We start from the raw sequence: 20041 nt of genomic DNA on the forward strand, positions 1-20041 counted from the left end.
TATTTGTCTGCTGAAACGGACTTAAGTCAATCTGTAGTATCTATGTTTGTCACGTGTCAAGAGTACTCCAGGAAGCACAAACCCAGCATTCTACGCATTCGCGACACAGAGTAGTGACCAGTCCCTCTATTGTCACACTATATCAACGCCACGTCTCTAAATGTGCATTTACAATTGCCTATAACTGGTTTCTGCATTTCACCAACTGATTGCCTCTTCATAATTCCCAATCTTCGTTTCCTTCACGTCAGACAGTGAAATTATCGTCATGGAAACAGCTAATTAGCAAATATAAAAAGTTGTTTGAAAGATACTTTTACGTTTTTTCCGTTTTTCTTCAAATTGTCTGTGTGTAAACCTATAGGACCGGAAAGCATTTACAACCAGCATTACTATTACATTGAGGACTGTTTTATAGTTAAGAGTCTTACAGAGAATGCATACCAATTCATAAGCATCGGAAAAATATTTATAAATGCATACATGCTCTGTCATAGATTTAAAAAAAATATATGCCTCTTATAAATACTACGAGTTGTGCAATAACATAGTCATACTTTCGTTCATATTTTTCGGAACCTACTAATTTTTTAGGCTAACTGACTATAGACAACAAATGAACAGTCGTATGTTTGAGGGTCAATCAACGTTCACTTCAACTGGTTTACTGCTATTGCAATTTTCAAATCAGCAAACGGATCAAGTTTTGAATCATAGAAATTAAAATTAATATCACACTTCAGTTGCAAATCAAAATTGAATTTTTACATTATGAGAGAATTTTTTATTTTTAATCATTTTTTCCACAACTAGTGGCGAGCTGGATTAAACCTTTCCGAGGGCCGGACTTAACCCGCGGACCGTAGTTTGCCCATCACTGGATAGTAAGTGTAATTTTCAGCTCTGAAGGACCACCTGAACCGAGTCCAATGTACACCAAGTTGATTGTCAGTAGGCCTACAAAATTAATCTGAACACATTAAAATTGAATGGAATCTGGCACATGTTTGAGGGAGCCAGGAAGGAAGTAAATAATTTTACTAAGAAAAAAACAAACAAATTTTATTAGAAAAACACATTTTACAGAAAACATTAAAACAAAAGTATTGTTATTATTTTTTAAAGTTACTGTGCCCAAATAAATAGTCGAATACCGATGTAACATAATGCCAGTGTGGACAGTCTAATGGGGATTTGGACCACACCACAAGTGACAGGAGGCAGGAGGATACAACACATATAAATAAAAATCTTTATGATATTATTATTATTATAATGTTAAAAAAACGAACTAATATTCATTCTCTGGCACTGCCAATGTCAAGCTTCGTTGGAGAGAAAAAAAATCATCATAGTCTCTTTTTCTTTCTCTGGCACTGACGGATGAACCAGTAGTCTTTCTCTGTTGCCAGGATTACTAAGAATCATTATAATATGCGTCTTCTGTTTGGGGCGAAAACTCGAGAAGACAAAGAAATTTAAACTGATGCAAAAATAGAGCCGTGAAATATATAATAAAAATGAACAGACTATTCATTTTTCACAGGAGTAACACCATTTGTGAAAACACTAAACTTAGAGACACTTTATGACAGGAGAATAAAAACAGTAAAGTAGCAATAATAGCTAAACATTAAACCGTAATTTACAAATACAAAAATACAACCAAAAAAAAAAAAACAACATACAACACAAAGATAAAGACAAATGGTTTTCCTGGTTCATTCTGGGGACTTATTCCATACCTGATGTCCAAATATCTAGGCTACCACTAGCCAAGTACTAGCATATGGAATAAGAAATACGCCTTTTATTGTGTTCCTTTAAAAAAAAAAAAATCACATTCTCCTATTCACTTTTTGCTGGTCGTCAAATAACCTTATAGTTAATAGACTCGATAACCTCCTGTGGCGAGTAGCCTAGGCAGGCTATTTCAAGAATTAGATCTAGTAAAGAATATATTTTTTTTTAAATCTGACGTGTCAATGCCAGATGCTGATTGGTTGGTTATCTCGCAATTCGGTTATAGCGACCTAGAAAAGTAGATTATTAGTATTACTTTCATTTTCTCTTAGTAGGCCTATTAATTATTACTGCCAAAGAAACAATGAAAAATGACATATTAGTTAGATACATAAACTAAGGCTACTAAACCCTTATTAAAAGATAGTTTCATGAGGCGGAAAACTAAGCTACTTTTATATATCCGATGTACAAAATAAAGGAAGTTTTGATAAGCTATAATATGCCTTTTCAAAGGTCTAGAAATTTATTTATTTTTTTTTATTACACTTTTTAGCACTGCGCGTAATCAAATTTTCAAAGCTCCTCCGTTTGTACAACAATTAATTTTAATACGAAGGAAGCATTAGACTTTTACTCTATGACAGGGACGCAACTTAAAACTTGTTTCAAAACAAATGGACAAAACCCGGATAACCAAGATATTTTAAAATATACCTATATAGGGTAATGCTTTCGATGTCATTTTGACAAAGAAAGAATTACTGGGGATGGTTGAAGGTTATTTATTATTCAAATAGATCTAGAGTCTAAATATAAAAAAAAGGAAAGATCTAGACTCTATATTTTTTTCTTTTTAATTAAAATGTTTTTTTTAAACATGTAATTTGTTCTGTAAATGTAGATATATCTATATCTAATATCTAATTTTATTTTTGTTCTAGAAACGAAATCATAGATAGTTCTGTTATCTCCTCAATGTTTATCTTTTTAATTTACCAATAATTTAACTTCCCATCGTAGTTATCTCCCTTGTGCATGCTCCAATCCAGAATTTTCGCGACTATTGTTTACTTTAACTACACTCTACAGTTGCACTCCGGTGAAAAATTCTTGATAATATTTGTTTCAGAATGGCCTGCGAACCATTGTTATGTTATAATAAAGGTTGCGGGCAAAAGTTCAAGCTCGAAGAAAACTCTGAAAGTAATCATTAAATGATTAATATTAGTCTATTATAGTAATTAGTTTATTAAAAGATACCTTACATTGTATTTTTGTGGTCTGACCATCAATGTTTTGATCAAACTCAGAGCGAGAAGAACATTGTCTCTTTGGTGTGAGGTCTGACGACCTATCCATGGTTAAGATCTTAATGACTAATCTCTAACGTATTATATTATAATTATATTTTATAATTATATTTTATAATTATTATTTTTAAAATCTCTTAATCTTAATAATCTTATAATTAAAATTATTTTATAATTATATTATTTATAATAATTATGAGATTCATATTCAATTCATAATTCAGCTATTCATAATAATCATATACTCATATAGATCTAGTCAATCTAGATCTAAAATGTCATTTTAATCTATAAACTTACAATACAAGCAACGAGAGTCTTACTTAATTTAGTCTTAGTGCTTGAAAAGTTAAAAATTATTACCAACATTATTAGTAAAACATTAGTTCTAGAATCTAGTGACATGATTATTACTACATATTCATATATATATTTAATATATTATACTATAGTATTAAAATAATTAAGTATTATATTAACTATTTAAGTCTACTGTAGTCAGTATTTCTAAGAATTTCTTACTCAGTTTCTAGATTATAAAATCATTTGTCTATTTAAAAAAAATTATATTCCAAGTTACTGACACTCATACTTAGCCTTACTGATACCGTAGTATCTGTACTTATTACTTGTACTCTACTCTAGTCTTACTAGATTCTAGATCATTTATGATGTAGACTAGTTATTGGCTGATCTTCAAATCTAGATCTGAATTTTATTCTTAGTGGTCTATCCAGGTCTAGAATATTTCTAGTATAGATCTAAAAATAAATACTAGATTTGTCTGACCAATAAACATTTCATGTGACAATACACTCACAAAACCTACACTGTTAAAAAAGAGCTTGAAAAAAGATTTCCACCACTCAAAAGTTATCTTTGTAACTTGTAGGAAGTGAAGATTCGTTTTTTAAGGTCAATTTATTGTAGGATCAATCTTGTATTACACGACCAAACATGTGAACCCAAGTGCAGTGAAGAAGTTTTATATCTAATATAAAGTAGAATGTAAGGAGTATGTATGTATGTTCCCCATAGCCATAGAAATCAAAACTGTTTTACCAATCTTGATAAAACTTGGCATAAATGTTCCTTTGATTATGGCAGAGTCTGTAGTGCATGTTTAATGTCCCTTCCAGATCCAGAAGACCCTAAAATTAAAAAAATAAAAATATTAAAGAACAAAATTTTCTAGCCAATAAGGTTTACCGTTTTCACAGTATTGTATATGGATAAATTGGTAAACACTCTATTTTCATTTTCGTGGCAAAATAAAAAAATGTTTAAGGAGCATTACCATGTTTGACAAAAATCTAAATCCAATACATAGATTTATAATCTCTATGTATTTTTTGTTCAAGCTGCGTGTACATATCACCCTGGTGGTCCTATTTTCCATGATGCATTGAAAGGCTGGTCCTGTTGTAAGAAACGAGTGTCAGATTTTACAGAATTTTTAAATATAAAAGTAAGTAAATCTTGCTTAGATGGTTCAGAGTGCCATATCATAAATGCTTAGATAGGAATACCAGTGATAACATTTAGTTAGCTCTTATCACACTTCAGAAATAAATTGGAAACAACAGACCAGCTAATTTATAGCCTTTTTTTTTTTTGTTCCACAGGGTTGTATAGTAGGACACCATAATAATGTTAAACCAGTAGAACCAGAAAAACCTGAAAAACCTCCTGTCTCTGTATGTATAATATTCTTCTTCCTTTTTTTAAATGTATAATTAAGAGAAAAGTTTAGCATATATATATATATGGTAGACTAAACATTGCTCTGCTAACTCTTTCTCCCCTAACTAATGCCTTTATTGTCGATTTGAAACTTCACTTTCTGACGGATCACGCTCCTATCATCGATGCTTTTAAAACTTGTTTGTTTCATTTCCTTCCAAAACGTTTTGCTTTGCTTTAAATTTAATCTTGTGTAGTTGTCCTTTGTAAAACAACCTGTTTTTGTTTTTTAAATGTGTATTTTATTAGGTATGGTCTGTTTATTATAAGATTATTGCTGGTTGCTAGATCATAAGCTCAAGATGTTCATTTTATGTGTTTTTACATGTATTATGTTTTGTGAAAATATGGGTTTGTAACTGAATTGACCATTTTTCATGACTCCGACTGAAAGTTTCATCCTCTCCACCACCCGCACTGTGGTAATTCACTGGGAGCCATTTTTTTTTCCTTGTTAATGTATACATGATCCAAGTTCCCCTTTCAGACTTTGCAATCTATAGGACATATGATGTTAAGATCATCTATTTCTTACAGCACAATGACCAACTGCCTTTACTTTCCACAACTAAAGTCAGGTATCCATTAGAGTTGGGTGTAGTCAGAGACACCCTAAAAACCCCCAAATTCAAAATCCCATTCTTCACAGAGATTCTAAACAAAGACCTCCAGGTTCTGAAGCCAGGCGCTTAACCACTCAGCCACTGTTTACCCCCCACCCCCAACCCGACACCAGGAAAACTAACATTCCTAATCATTTTCACATGTGCTTCACCTCCATGTTGTCAGTAAAAATTACATATCACTATGTTTAGGAAGCATAAATCTTAAAGTATATATATATAAATATATAATATAGCTTTTGGAGTGTTATAGTTTTATGAATACATATACATGTTAATAGAAACCCATCCTAATCTTCTCTGTTCAGACTAAAGAGCCAATGTATCAACTGGAAGTCAAGCCACAGCACAAGCCTCCTATACCAGCAGCCAAAGAAAGACCTTCAGCGGAGGAGCCAATGGTGGAGATTAAGAAGACAGTGGGACCCTCGCTTAAAACACAGCTGGACAAACTTAGTTTGAATGATAGCAATGATGACTCTGCTCAAGATGGTACATTCTTTCATTAATTAATCTAATAACAACTGTTAATTTTATGCATGTGTAGTTACTTTTCTTTCAAATTATTTTCTCCTGTTGTTTTTCACAGATGGTGTAATTAAACTAGGAACTGCTTGCAACAACAAAGGGTGTAAAGCAGTAAGTTTATAATTTCTTAAAATAAAATATGATGTGATAAACAAAAGGACAGAGATGACCTCAGACAACAGAAAGAGGAAAAAGTAACCCTATACTAGATGCATTCTCATGCAATAAACTGTGGTAAAGTTTACCGTTCCAAAATTGGCCTGTTTATTTACAGCAGATTCTGCCCTGATTAAAAAATAAACCAACACCTGTAATATCTGGACACATCCATAGTCTTTTGAGACAGAAGGAGATATATTTATAGGATATAACAATATTTATTAAAAAAATACATTTTAATCATATAGTGTAGGATTTTCATATTTTGTGCTAGTATTTTTCAAAGTAAGCAAAATTTTTATGTACACATTTTTTTTCCCAGCGATTTGAAGGTGAAAGTAGTAATGAAGAGACATGCATCTTTCATCCTGGGAACCCAATCTTTCATGAAGGGTGAGTTTTTGGTGTGAACATTTTCTATAGAAATTTGTCTCAATCTACAAACCTTGCTTGGAAGTATTTGTCAGACGTCATATAGCTCCTCCCTTGTGGTCGAAGATGGCACATTTCTCATTTCCGGTGAACTCAAAGATGGCTTAAGAGTCCAATTCTCGCTTTAAAATAATGATTTTTACTGTTATGCGTCTGCTTCTATGGCAACACGTAACTTATTTGTTATTTAGTTATTTAACTGGTTTTTAATTATTCATTTTTGTTGAGTCCCAAATTTACATTACTAAGTATAAGAATGCCATGACAATAATTTAGAAAGATTTACTTTGCATTGATTGCTAATTTGTATCTGACTTTGTTGAGGTGACCATGGAGAGGAGGTAGTGCTTGGTTTAGACAAAACATTCTTGCTATTCACATAGGATGAACTCAACATCACCTTTTAATCTGAGCTTCTTAGGGAACTTGATGTTTTAAAATTTGATATTAGCTCATCATTTCTTTTTGCAACAAGTAACATTCCCTATTTTAATGATTTAGGCTAAAGTAGTGATCTGTTTTTTATGATGACTTTCAGCATGAAATACTGGACTTGTTGCCAGAGGAAGACATCAGATTTTGAGGCATTTTTAAATCAAGAAGGCTGTGAGACTGGATCTCATAATTGGCACAAACCAAAGGTGAGCCAGTGGGACTGAAGAAGTGGCACTGTCATAGAAGTTGTCCAATCATTTTGCTTTATGCAATGCAAGTGTCCATATTTTTGTCTTTTTGACTGAATGCACACAGATGTTTTATTTGTTGTACATTTATACTAATCTAATTCTGTAAGAATATGTTTGATATCATTTTTAAAGTAGTAACAACAAAACCATTCATTTTTAGGTTTTTTTTTTATATTGTTGGTGGTTAGGCTTTAAACTTATTGGGGCAAACTTTTCTGATAGTAGAAACTGTAAGTTGTTATGCAGTGGTAATAATAATCAATGAGCTAAGATAAACTTGCTAGTCATGATTGAATGACTTTTGTCTCCAGGTGACTGAAGAGAAACAAGTTCGTGTTGACTGGCACCAGACTTCCTCTGTTGTTTGTATTTCTATATTTGCTAAAGTAGCTATTCCAGACAAGACAGTCATCAAAGCCAACCGTGTGAAGTGTCAAGTGAGTGCTTTATATGAAGGTGGTACAAAGTTATACCAGAAGACATTTACACTCAGAGAGGTAAGTTACATCGCTAACACCATCTATCCCAGTGATATTTACAACCTAAGGAGAGTCTTGGGCTGATTTAACATATTTTTACATTCAGGTCTTTCCCAAGCCTTTCATCTCCATTCCTGAATTTTAAGTAGTTAACCTGCCTCTGTATCATCTAGCCATTTTATAATAAGGTTCTGACTTTTGCTCGTCTGCTTTATGGTTTTTACTTTATTCCCTGACATTCTTTTGATTTTTTTATGTCAAGTTATTTTTTTTTTTTTATACTTTTGGGCTAACAGTTGACAAATGTATAAAGTTATCTGATATTTTGTCTTGGGGAGGTGGGGTGGGTTAGAGAATTAGTTTGAATCTGCCATTTTTTAAAAATTTAACAAAACTAATTGTTAATCATTCACAGGCTATTGATCCAAGTTGCAGTATTGTCAAATTACTGGGAACAAAACTTGAAATAGAACTTAAGAAAGCAGAAGCATTTTCCTGGCCCACATTAGAGCTCCCAGAAAAGCCAACATCATAATTAAACAAGGCATTTATGGTAGTATTTGTAAATTTGGCATTCATTAGTTTTGGTGGCATTTAATTGTTGTATGATAGGTGAGGAGTTTTAGTACATGATATTTCAAATCTAATATTTGTTCAATGTAATACTATTGGAGATCTTGACTATTAGTTATAAAATGATATTTAGCTTTATATTAAAGCACCAAGAGAATGTCTCTTCATTTTTAGAAATGTCATAAAAATCTCTTTTAAAACTTTGTAAATTGTAGTACTTCCAGAAGCAGCCATTAGTTGGGAAATCTCATATTTATGCCCATTCTTAACTGGTCATTGGAAAAAAAAAGTTTTTTACGCTCTAAGTTTCATCCTTATTCTTGTACCTTGACATTTTTAGAACAAATAAACCTCCCAAATATTCTTAAAAGTCATATAGTTCATTAATGCAGGAGAAACAATGTCATTGTGTGAGAAATTTTAAAAGAAAGTGATGTCAACATTGTAATCATTAAAACATATTTGATGAGGTTGGAAATTTACTTTTTATTTAGTTTATTATGAAGGCAGAAAAATTTTTAACGGTTGAGATTGTTAATTTATGCAAAACTATTTAATGATTATTATAATCCACTTTGGATTTGTCTGAAATTTCTGTGGAAAATTGTCAATTTATTCATCATTGTATTAAATATTTTGGGTATTAAAAACATTGTAAACTGGTTCAGATGTTAAACTGTTTTTTTATCAATAAAATAAAGAAGTTTGTCTAAATCATTCATTCAGTGATAGTTGGCTCACATAAATCAGCTTATTTTACGCTCCCACATGTAAACCTTTTTTTTTAAAGGTTAAACTACCATATAACCACTGTTTAGTTGTACAAAATAAAAAAAACAAACAATATGCATGTGAATGCCAGACATGAATTGACAGTAGATATGTAATTAATGTTGACAAAATGGAGAGTGCCTCAAACCAATACACTTTGGTCTGGTTGGTTATTCTGGCAAGTAGAGAAGGCCCACTAGATCACTGGCAATGCAATGGTCTATCAAGTATGAAATCAAGTTATTTTGGCAATAAGTTATTTTAAACTACTTAAAAATCTTCCAAAAGATTATGGGAAATATTTTGCTTAGCTTTATTATTATCATTTTTTTAATGTATGTATATATGCTACACAACAGATATTTATTTGAGAACATGTTATATTTAAAAACCAGTATAAACTGTTCCTTTCTCAAACTTTCCTTACTAAATACATTGATATTCTTTAAACAACACTTTTCCACACTTTGTATCCATAAAAAAAATGTCACACATTTCATTGTTTTCAGTAGATGTTCTGTAATGAAGGTTGAAACAAAAGAAATAAAATAAGTTTTAAAAACAGCTTCCATCAACAATTATGCATTGTTTTGTGAAAAATACTAGTATCACATTATTTAGTCGTTGCAATTAATTTTATTAAAAATCTATCATTAAAATAAAATGTATTATTCATTAGAATTCATCTTTCACTAATACTAAATAAGTAAAAAAAAAAAAAAGGTTAAAATAAGCAAAGAAGAGATTGCGAAAAAAGACAAAAAAAGAAACAAATAGTTATAGGAATGCAAGTTACCAAAAGTGTATCTCTGTCAATAGAAATCAGAGAGGAATGAGGAAGTCTTGCAAAGAGCATCATCACTGTTATTAGCAGTAGATGCCTTGGGCTGGCTTGGACATGTACACTTAATGCCACAGGGCCAACTTCCACATACATATTGTATGGCTGTCAGCCAAAAGATCCACTGATATGTGTGTGACTTGAAACATGTTTAATATTGACATCAACAGTTGGGAGCACAGGATAGAACAACATGCATTAAAGAGAGGCCTGGATTGAAATGCTGAACACACCAGAAGTAGGTAAAAGGCTGAAAATGCAGCGTCCGGTGATCATAAATGCCAAACTCTTAAACTGCATGTGTATCAGAGATTGGCCTCCTTAATCACATGAGAAGTTTAAAAGGGAAAAGAACTTCTCTTGAGACTCAAAGTGACACAGTATCAAAGATTACTAATGCTCACCCACTGACAGTCATTTTTCCTCAGAATTCTAAGATGCCCCAAAGGGAGCTTGAGCAGCAGCCCATCAGCCAAAATTATTATCTCTGGCCAGTCAAGATTGACTTTCTGCTTACATAATATGTGAATGATAATATAATTAAGAATCACAATGAAATATTAATTGAATCATTACCTTTATTAGTTTATTTAGAAGAGGAAAAAAAATGCTGCATAACAATAACAAAAAATAAAATAAAAACCTCTAGATAAATAATCTCAACAGGTGATAGTGCAACTTGCAACATCATAAACAAATGAAGTTGCAATTAAAGGTGAAACAGTGTCATGTTATTGCTTATTCATAAATTACATTCAAGTCTGAGTTATGTCATATAAAAACTCTACCCTGCTGAATTATGAAAGTGCATTGAAGAGATATTTAACAATGAGCTAGTGAACACCTAAGACTTATAATCTGGAATGGCAGGACATCAAATGAGAATTGACAGCCACTGTCCAGGTTCTGGAATGCAATGACCACTTCCCTGTCTATATCCTGTAGTGAGTCCTCCAGCCCGTTGCAAGCATGCACTTCATGGAGGTCAATAGGTGAGGTTATCTTAACTTGGGTACTACCACCGTAAGCTTCATGAAGACGTAGGATAACAGTGGAACTACAGTCTTCAGCCTGTGTACAAGAACATAAATGAATTTACTTGTAGCCAGAACAAACATAAAGGACTAATAAGGAATACTAAAATAAAAATATAAGAATTCCAAGTTTAAACCCTTGAAAATAGGGGGGGAAAAAAAAACAACCTTGGTTTAAATGTGTCTGTGTGTGTTAAGGTATGATTGAAGTGTGATGCTATTTAAAAAGTCTGTAAAGTCTGAGCATCGGTATTAGGGGAAATAAAACATTATTAATAGAACATTGAAAGAATTCCTTGGGCCACAGACATCATTTGAGTGAACACTGTAGATCTACCTACTCCCTTAAATAAAGATACAAGTGAGTAGGCCAAAACAAAAAAAGTACAAGGTCTATGTTCAGTGAGGCTGATGCTGCAGAAACAACATAGACCCTAACAATGAAGATGTTTCTAATGGATTCTTATCAAATAAAGTGTCTTTGATAGATGTAACATAATAAAACTCCCTAATTTCAAACTTAAGATAAATTATGGCTAATTCTGAAAAGTGCTAAAAGAAAGATAACCTTTCTCAACAAGAACTATAACTAAAACAGTAAGAAAGTACAAAATTAACTACTTGATATATACAACCTAAATATCTTTAAAATTAAATTATAGCTTTTATATAACGCTACTTTCATGCTTATAGCATACTCAGAGCACTATGTTTTGATTTCGTTTGTGGACCAGAAGGCGGTATCTGGGAGAAGGTGTTTCCATGCTGCATTTCGGCACAACTCTGCTCGAGTCGAGTGTTGAACGTCGAGCCCCCTTCATAGGTAGCCAAGCCAAGTTCAAGCGTACTTAGCCCCTCGACCACGCGTCCCATCAAGATCTTGGCTCGCCAAGCAGAATTCACCTTTTTCTTTGATAAATGGGATGTTATGTTTATGGCCTCTTTCAGTTGTAAGATGACTAAGGCTCATGGAGAACCAAGATGAGAGTTTAGGCTTTGGCTATAGTTGAAGCATCCCTCACACTACACAGCAGTTTAGAAGGAAATTAGCTGATAAAATCTGAGGACATCAGCATTGCAGGGTCTGCTAGAGTGTAGCTCTCTGGCACGGTCATATGTGACCAGAATGAAATAAAATCCAGTATACTGTAACTGAAATCATAATATAATTAAAAAATTATAAACTCACGATTTTGATGGCTTGAATTACGACTTGCTTGGTATCTAATGTAAACAATCCCTGACTAACAATATTGCTAAGCTGTGCGGATGGAGCACTGATAAGTTGTAAAGGACAGTTGAAACTTATGGCATTTTGAATCACGTCTGCTTCTTGGAAATTCCCTGGGAAATAAAAGAATGCATAAATAGTTATGTTAATAACTAATGTGAAATCGAAATACTTTTTAGGGTGCAGACGTTAATTTATTATTCAAACAGACTTGGTTCACTATTTTTTAAATTTTAATTTGACATCTAAGCCTTTACAGTAGAAATACATGACTGTATATTCTTTTCTGTTTACATTTAAGTTTTGTTTTATTCAATAAATTAGATACTAATGTTCATTTTATGTTCATTTTACATCTGTAGCACTACAAAAATGTCAAAATTCAAATTATATAATTTGCTAATAAAAAATCTATTTAATTATTAATTTCTTTGAACAATCATCAAATTCATTTATAATTTTTCAAGATAGTTCAAAAGATTTAGAAATTTTATTTCATGGACATTTTTGGTAAAAACAAATGCCACACAAAAAAAATGAAGATGTCACCTCCTGGTATGTCATCTAATTGTTTCAAATCCTCAGTGAAACATAATTTTAGTAAAAAAAAAATATTGAAATTGTATTTTTCACTTTAAAAATAAGCTTGCCAAATGGACTCTTTTAATTTTTTTGTGCGAATTTTATTTAGTTTGAATAAGATACACTTGGGATGTCTTATAAATACAGTGTGGTCCAAAAAGTAGGTGATTAGTATGCGGAAAAATACCACTTTCAGACCTTGCGATTTACAGGGCAGATGAAATCATCTGTTTCTGTGGCCAACGGTTAATGAGCAGGTGTCACGTGGCCAGCACAACGACCAACCACATTTACTTTCCCCAACTAATGTCAGGTACCCATTAGCTGGGTGGACTCAGAGGTGCCCAAAGATCCTTAAATCAAAATACCAGTCTTCATCAGGATTTGAACCCAGGACCTCAGTTCGGAGGCTAAGCGCTTTTACCACTCAGCCACTGCACCCCCTGGAATAAGATTATGCATCAGTAATTTTTTTTTAAATTCTCCTTATTTCAACTTTGTTATTAGCGCTATATTATTGCCAAAATACTGTCCACCTAATTTTGCACCACCCTTTAAATTAAAAGAACTATATCCGCTACTGTGCTCTTGAACATTGATAAGTTGAAGAAGCTGAAGATGGAGGTCACAGTTAATCAAATCAAATCTTGTATGGTATTTATGTACCTGCATACCTATACTACAAAAGCAGAGATTAAGTTAATTTAGTGTGTGAGTTACTTACCCCAGTGTGGCATGAGTGCATAAGAAAATGTGTGCACTCCCATGTCTGCCTTTGGATCTGGCGATTTTGGAGATCTAAGTCTGGAATGTAATACCAATGTAGGCAACTAATGACATAATCTTCATGATTTATATTCATGACATAACAGAATGATGCCTTTGTAAGCCATTCATCTTAAGTAACAAAGTTAAACACATCTGTTTAAGCAAGTCAGAAATTCTAATAGTATTTTCCTTCTACTTTCACTAAGATATAACAAATTTTCTTTTTTAATTGTTGATTAGTTTCAAAGATATGGTACATAGAATTTCATATAATCTTGAATATTGACAATTTTTTATTTCCACTTTTCTCAGCAGCTATTGCCAGGACCTAACATTTCTTGTTTATATTTACTATTTAATTTTAGATTTAAAAAAAATATTTTCCTGACTTAAAAATAAGAAGCACTTTCTGAACCCCCTTTTACTATTTGGAACCACTATGAAAGCAAGGTAATAAGACTCATCATCATCATCATCATTCCTTTGAGTTCCTCGTGGAACATAGGGCCTCGACATAAACACGCCACTCTCCACTGTCTCTTGCTAGCTTTTTGATGGTGTCCCAGCTCTTCCCGGTCTTCTCTGCTTCTTCAAGTACACTGCGTCGCCATGTTCTTTTTGGTCTTCCTCTGCGTCTTGTTCCCTGGGGGTTCCACTCTATGGCCTGCCTAGCTCTGTTGCTGGTATCTTTTCTAAGGGTGTGACCAATCCATCTCCACTTCCTCTCTAAGATCTGCACTTCTATATTTTTCTGTCCACTCATCTCCCACAGTTTGGTGTTTTCTACTTTGTCATACCAGTGTATTTTTAGGATATTTCTCAGGCATCTGTTGATGAAGGTCTGTATTTTTTTTGTTATGGCTTCAGTTGTTCTCCATGTTTCAGAACCATACAGCAGGACAGCCTTGACATTAGAATTAAAGATTCTTAGTTTAGTCTTGTTTGAGATGTAAGGAGATTTCCAGGTTGGTTTTAGCTGTGTAAATGTCTGACGTGCTAGATTTATACGGCGTTTAATGTCTTCATCTGTTCCACCTGATATACTGACTACACTCCCAAGGTATATAAAATTTTCTACTTGGTCTATTGTCTGAGAATCCAATACTATGTCTCCACTTTGTTTATTGTTTACTTTAAGTACTTTAGTTTTTTGGTGGTTTATTTTGAGGCCTACTCTTTTTCCTACTTCGCTTAAAGCTGTGACCTTTTCTTGCATATCCTGTAGTCTGTGTGATAATAGGGCTATGTCATCAGCGAATTCCAGATCTTCCAGCTTTTGTCTGAGAGTCCATTGGATTCCTTTCCCTGCGTTAGAGTAGGCTTCTTTTGTGACCCAATCCAGTACTAGAAGGAACAGGAGTGGTGAAAGAAGACATCCCTGTTTGACTCCTGTTGTGACTGGAAATTCCTCTGACAGCTTGCCACAGTGGGTTACTTGGCAGGTGAAACCATCATAAAGGTTCTTGATTATGGTTATTATTTTATTGGGGATCCCATAATGTCTCATTACAGTCCAGATAGATTCTCTGTCGACACTATCAAAAGCTTTTTCAAAGTCAACAAAAGTTGCATAGAGAGGAGATTGCCATTCGACACATTGTTCTACAATTATCCTGAGTGTAGCTATTTGGTCAGCACAAGATCTCCCTTTTCTGAATCCGGCCTGTTCTTCCCTTAGGTGTTCATCACATGCTCCCTTTATTCTGTTTAGTAGGATTCTGCTAAAAATCTTGCTTGGTACTGACAGCAAAGTGATGCCTCGCCATTTCTCACATTGTGATAGATCTCCACACTTTGGTATTTTAATTAGCAAGCCCTTTTTCCACTCACCCGGAGGTGTTTCTGTTAACCAAATTTTGTTGAGTAGTTTGTGCATTTGGTCAACTATTTCACTTCCTCCTTCTTTTAGGACTTCGGGTGGTATGTTGTCAATTCCAGCTGCTTTACCTGTCTTCATTTGTTTGAGTGCATTCCTTATTTCTTCTTTTGTTATTTCTTCCATGTTTATGTCTAGTGTTGGTCCTGCATTTAGATCTGGTGGATTTCGTGGTTTAGGTCTATTGAGCACTTCTTGAAAATATTCTTTCCATCTTTCAAGTTGTTCATTTATTGAAGAAAGTAGTTTTCCGTATTTGTTTCGGACTGGAACATTGCAATTATCCTTTTTGGTACTGAGAAGTTTGGTGATTTTGTATAGTTGTTTTATATCTCCTTTACCTGCTGCTTCTTCTGCCTGTTCTGCCAGATTATTGTAAAATGATCGTTTGTCTTGTCTAAGCATTTTGGTGACTTTCTGTGAAACTGCTTGGTAGTCTTGTTTTGATTGTTGCTTGTGGTTTCTTGTTTTTGCTAGGTTAACTGCCTGTTTAGCGCATTTCCTTTCTTCGATTAATTTCCATGTCTCGTCACTAATCCACTGTTTTTTCTTCTTAGGGTTAAGGCTTAGTACTTCATTGCTTGTTTCAGCAATAATTTCTTTGAAATTTTGCCAAGATTTATCGACGCTTTGTTTGGCCTCATCTAGTTGTAGCACAGCAAATCTATTTTGAAGGGATAGTTGGAATTCCTTTTTAATCTGTGTGTTGTTGAGCTTGTCTAGGTCAAATCTTTTCCTTTTGTTTCTTTCTGTTTTATTGCTGGCCAGCGTCACCTGATGCACATACCTTGCCGTGGTGTGACAGCTTGAGTGCCTCAATGACCCTCAGAGCTATACCGGCGGGAGCTCATCACTCCTGGCAGGTACTACCAAGCGGACAGGTCTGTTAGGAAAGAGGCCAGACAAAAGGTGCATCCCCCTCCCCGGGACACAGGGGTTGTGCGATAGGCTAACAACCTGTCCATGAAAAAAAAAAGTGTTATAGAAACCAGAACAAAAGCACAAACACTAAACATTGTCAGAGGCGAAAGTAGAGCTCCACAAAGGAGACTTATGAAGCTATGCAGGGAAAGTCGAACGAATCCTGTGAGGCCGACCACTCTACTTAAACCAATGAAAAAGAAACACTTCCTTATTCAGAAGGCAGCATTTAACTTGGGAACATGGAATGTCCGCACTTTACTAGAACCAGGTAGATGTGCACAAACTGCCAAGGAAATGGCCAACTACAAACTACAGATCCTGGGAATGAGTGAAGTTCGATGGAACACATTTGGTGAAACAAGACTGCAATCAGGAGAAACCCTTCTCTTCTCTGGAAAGGAAAAAGAAGATGACTTACATGAAAATGGTGTAGCACTACTACTAAACAAGGAAGCTTTCAAAAGTCTTTTAGAATGGGAACCAGTTTCAGAACGAATAATTAGAGCCAAATTTTTGTCTAAGTTCAAAAATGTTCACATCATTATGTGCTATGCTCCCACCAACCTTGCAAGTGATACTGACAAAAATACATTCTATGACCAACTGCAAAGTATAGTTGACAAAATACCTACAAGAGATGTTTTGATCGTCATGGGAGACTTGAATGCCAAAGTGGGAAGTGACAACAGAGAGAGAGAGAAAAGTATGGGCACCCATGGACTTGGCACCATAAATGAAAATGGAGAAATGTTTGCAGACTTCTGCACATTTAATGAATTAGTGATAGGAGGCAGCATTTTCCCCCACAAAAAATGCCACAAAGTGACATGGGTTTCACCAGACAATAAAACAGAGAATCAAATCGACCACATTACCATACGGCGGAACTGGAGAAGCACATTACTAGATGTACGAAACAGGAGAGGAGCAGATATTGGCTCAGACCACCACCTAGTTGTTGCCAAACTAAAAAAGGTAATAAGACTAAACCTGATTAAAAGATTCAATATTCTGTATGACTTTTAAAATTTCAAGGACTTACAATGTGATGGTAAAATATAAATAGTTGACTGTTGCTAGAAAGAAAAGATTCAACTTACAGAGATAACCTAATGATGCCATCTATCACTGAATGACCATACTTGCAGTTGTTTAGAATACTAACACCAAGGCCATACTCTGACAAGTCTACCCACTTGTGACCACAAACCTGTACAACAGATAACATTGAAATGTTTAAGCCATTGTAGTCATTTTTTAAACAATTATATCATTCAATTTTAATTAATTTTATTAATAAGATTTATTTCACTGAACACAATTTCAAAACATAAGATCACAACTAATAATTGTGTGTGTGCTTTAACTCTTTCTCTCCGTAATTATTTACCATATTCTGGTGGAATCAACGCTGGTATCGTCAGTTAGGAGATAAAGAGTTAAGAAACCTAAATCTTCTAACACTGACATGTGGCAATGTCTTCTAAATATGAACAATCGTTTAAAGTATTTATTCCTTATGTATCAAATGAGTCACCTCAAACTTTGCAGAGTCCCAGGAAGTATTGTAATGGTTTGGACGCTTCAGGTGCCCACTCTGAATGTCAAACGTTGCCTCATTTGCATGAATTGTTGTTGGGAATTCAACTTTAAGAAACTTGCGATTCTCATGCCAGGTGACCTACACAAACATTTGAATAAAAAGTTAAGGAATGGATGAAATCTAGAAAGTGTTTGTTTTGACACAGCTGCTCTAGATATCATAATAGACATTGCTTGCATTAGCGATGTTATTATCAGTTGGCATTCAACTTTGTCTAGGTTTAAACAAATTGCAAACATTTTCACTAATGCTCTAGCAATAAGAATAAAGGTTTGTGCTCACTTACCTCTGTGTTAAACACCAAGTAGGGAGTATCAGCATCCAGGACTATTTCTTGTCTCAGATAACTTTGGTCACTTATCTTTAGACTGGTCTAAAATGTTTAAAAATAACTTTGGTCATGTATCTTTAGACTGGTCAAAAATGAGAAAAGATTGGACATGATCATTTCTAAGAAATTTTTACATAAATATTCATGTTGCAATGTTCATGTAATATAACAAAAAAAAATCATACAAACTGGTGACATTGACATGTAATGACACTAACCTCTAAAGAAATCCTGAGTGAACTGGAATGTTCACCTTTAATAACCCTCTGAATAGGAGTCAATAAGGGTTTTCTGAGAAGGAAAAACAAATATTTTGTCAGATTGATTTGGAATAGGGTTTTAAAAATGCTATCAATTTGAAATAGGCAATCTAGATAAATAAAGTTTAACTCTTTTATATCTGTTATTTAAAGATTCGGACATTTCAAGCCAAAACCTTCTGAATGACCATAGGAGATAATGGCACTGAAGACGACAGGAGATAATGGCACTGAAGATGACAGGAGATAATGGCACTGAAGATGACCGGAGATAATGGCACTGAAGATGACAGGAGATAATACTGAAGACAACAGGAGATAAATGGCACTGAAGATGACAGATGACAGGAGATAATGGCAGATAGAGTACAAACTTGGGGCCATCATGACGACAGTCCACAGCACATACCACATGTCCAGACAGCTAACTATTAGTTATGTCTCCCTTTTAAGTTGATTGTAACATGTTGGGGGCGGGGGAGTATATCGAGAACATTTTTTTGTTAGTGATGTTCTTAAAGTATGTCTGACCACCAAAAAATGATTATGACACCCAACAACTTTCCTACACATTAATAGATTAAGTAGATGTGTAACTACTGAAGAGCAGGTTAAATAGCCTTGCATGTGTCACTTTGATAGAATATGTGAAATTCATTTCAATGTAACAGTAGTACTAACATCATTTCATCTCATTATAAGGTGAGCTTCACCAGATTGTAAACATAGCTTAAGACATTGTGGAAAGCTGACTGCCTTTAACCAATGCTTCTGTTAGCTAATCATTATAGCTACTTTTTTTTAAGGAAACCTCAGCATTTGTGCTACCATCTATAGCTATATGTGTAAACAACAGTCAGGTTTATTTCGTATGCTTTAATTTGACAATCTCACCTTATAATAATGTTCAAGATACAATTAGTTTTAATATGAGTATGCAAAATTTGAATATGTTTTTAAAATGTCTTAAAAAAGTTTGTAATATTAAAAGAAGCAAGTAAGGCTATGGCAGTTTTACACTAAAAATATTTAGGATAAAAAAAAAACAACATTTATTTTTCTTCCTTAGCTAATTATGTAAAAACATGTAAATTGTTTTTAAACAAACAACCAAATGATTCAATAACCAGTGCAACCCTATTTCACTTTGTATATAAAGTAAAAGGAAAGTTCCCATTTCAGACCTATAGGGCACATGATGTTACAATCATCTGTTTCTTTGGCCAACGGTTATCTAGCAGGGCATCATATAGCCATCACAACGATCAACTGCCTTTACTTTCCCCAACTAAAATAAAGTCAAATACTCATTAGACTTGTCTGGACTCAGGGGGCGCCCTAAAAATCCCGAAAATCAAAATCCCAGTATTCACAAAGATTCGAACCTGAGACACAAGGTTTGGAAGCCAAGCACTTAACCAATTAGCCAATAAAAAGCCTTGTTCTACTTGTAAATATAGATGACTTGTCTGATTAGTATGTGCTTCAGACGAGATCTCAATGGACTTAAATTAAATAAAACTCTGTTGCTATCCCCTGCA

The 20041-nt window shown here is 33.9% G+C and overlaps 2 protein-coding genes across 6 annotated transcripts in view; one reads left to right on the forward strand and one right to left on the reverse strand.

Annotated features, from left to right (window-relative positions):
- Positions 1-2769: 2769 nt before the first annotated feature.
- Positions 2770-8942, forward strand: LOC106071439 (cysteine and histidine-rich domain-containing protein 1-like). The gene is made up of 9 exons (XM_013231547.2): positions 2770-2949; positions 4418-4524; positions 4682-4753; positions 5731-5914; positions 6012-6061; positions 6432-6502; positions 7080-7182; positions 7539-7724; positions 8122-8942. Exons 1-9 carry the CDS (start codon positions 2877-2879, stop codon positions 8239-8241), a joined length of 966 nt encoding a protein of 321 aa, XP_013087001.2. The 5' UTR covers positions 2770-2876; the 3' UTR covers positions 8242-8942.
- Positions 7969-20041, reverse strand: part of LOC106071438 (alpha-mannosidase 2C1-like) — a 29348-nt gene continuing 17275 nt past the window's right edge. For all 5 annotated transcript variants that reach the window (XM_013231545.2, XM_013231543.2, XM_056032827.1 and 2 more), the window contains exons 24-30: positions 18459-18531; positions 18196-18282; positions 17844-17987; positions 17407-17516; positions 13463-13542; positions 12115-12269; positions 7969-10962 (exon numbers count right to left, since the gene is read on the reverse strand). In XM_013231545.2, coding sequence (XP_013086999.2) covers positions 10714-10962; positions 12115-12269; positions 13463-13542; positions 17407-17516; positions 17844-17987; positions 18196-18282; positions 18459-18531 — 898 coding nt within the window. In that variant the 3' untranslated portion in view covers positions 7969-10713. The remainder of the gene's footprint in view (positions 10963-12114; positions 12270-13462; positions 13543-17406; positions 17517-17843; positions 17988-18195; positions 18283-18458; positions 18532-20041) is intronic.

Source organism: Biomphalaria glabrata, chromosome 6, assembly GCF_947242115.1.
Source record: "Biomphalaria glabrata chromosome 6, xgBioGlab47.1, whole genome shotgun sequence".
In the NCBI taxonomy this organism is placed as follows: Eukaryota; Metazoa; Mollusca; class Gastropoda; family Planorbidae; genus Biomphalaria; species Biomphalaria glabrata.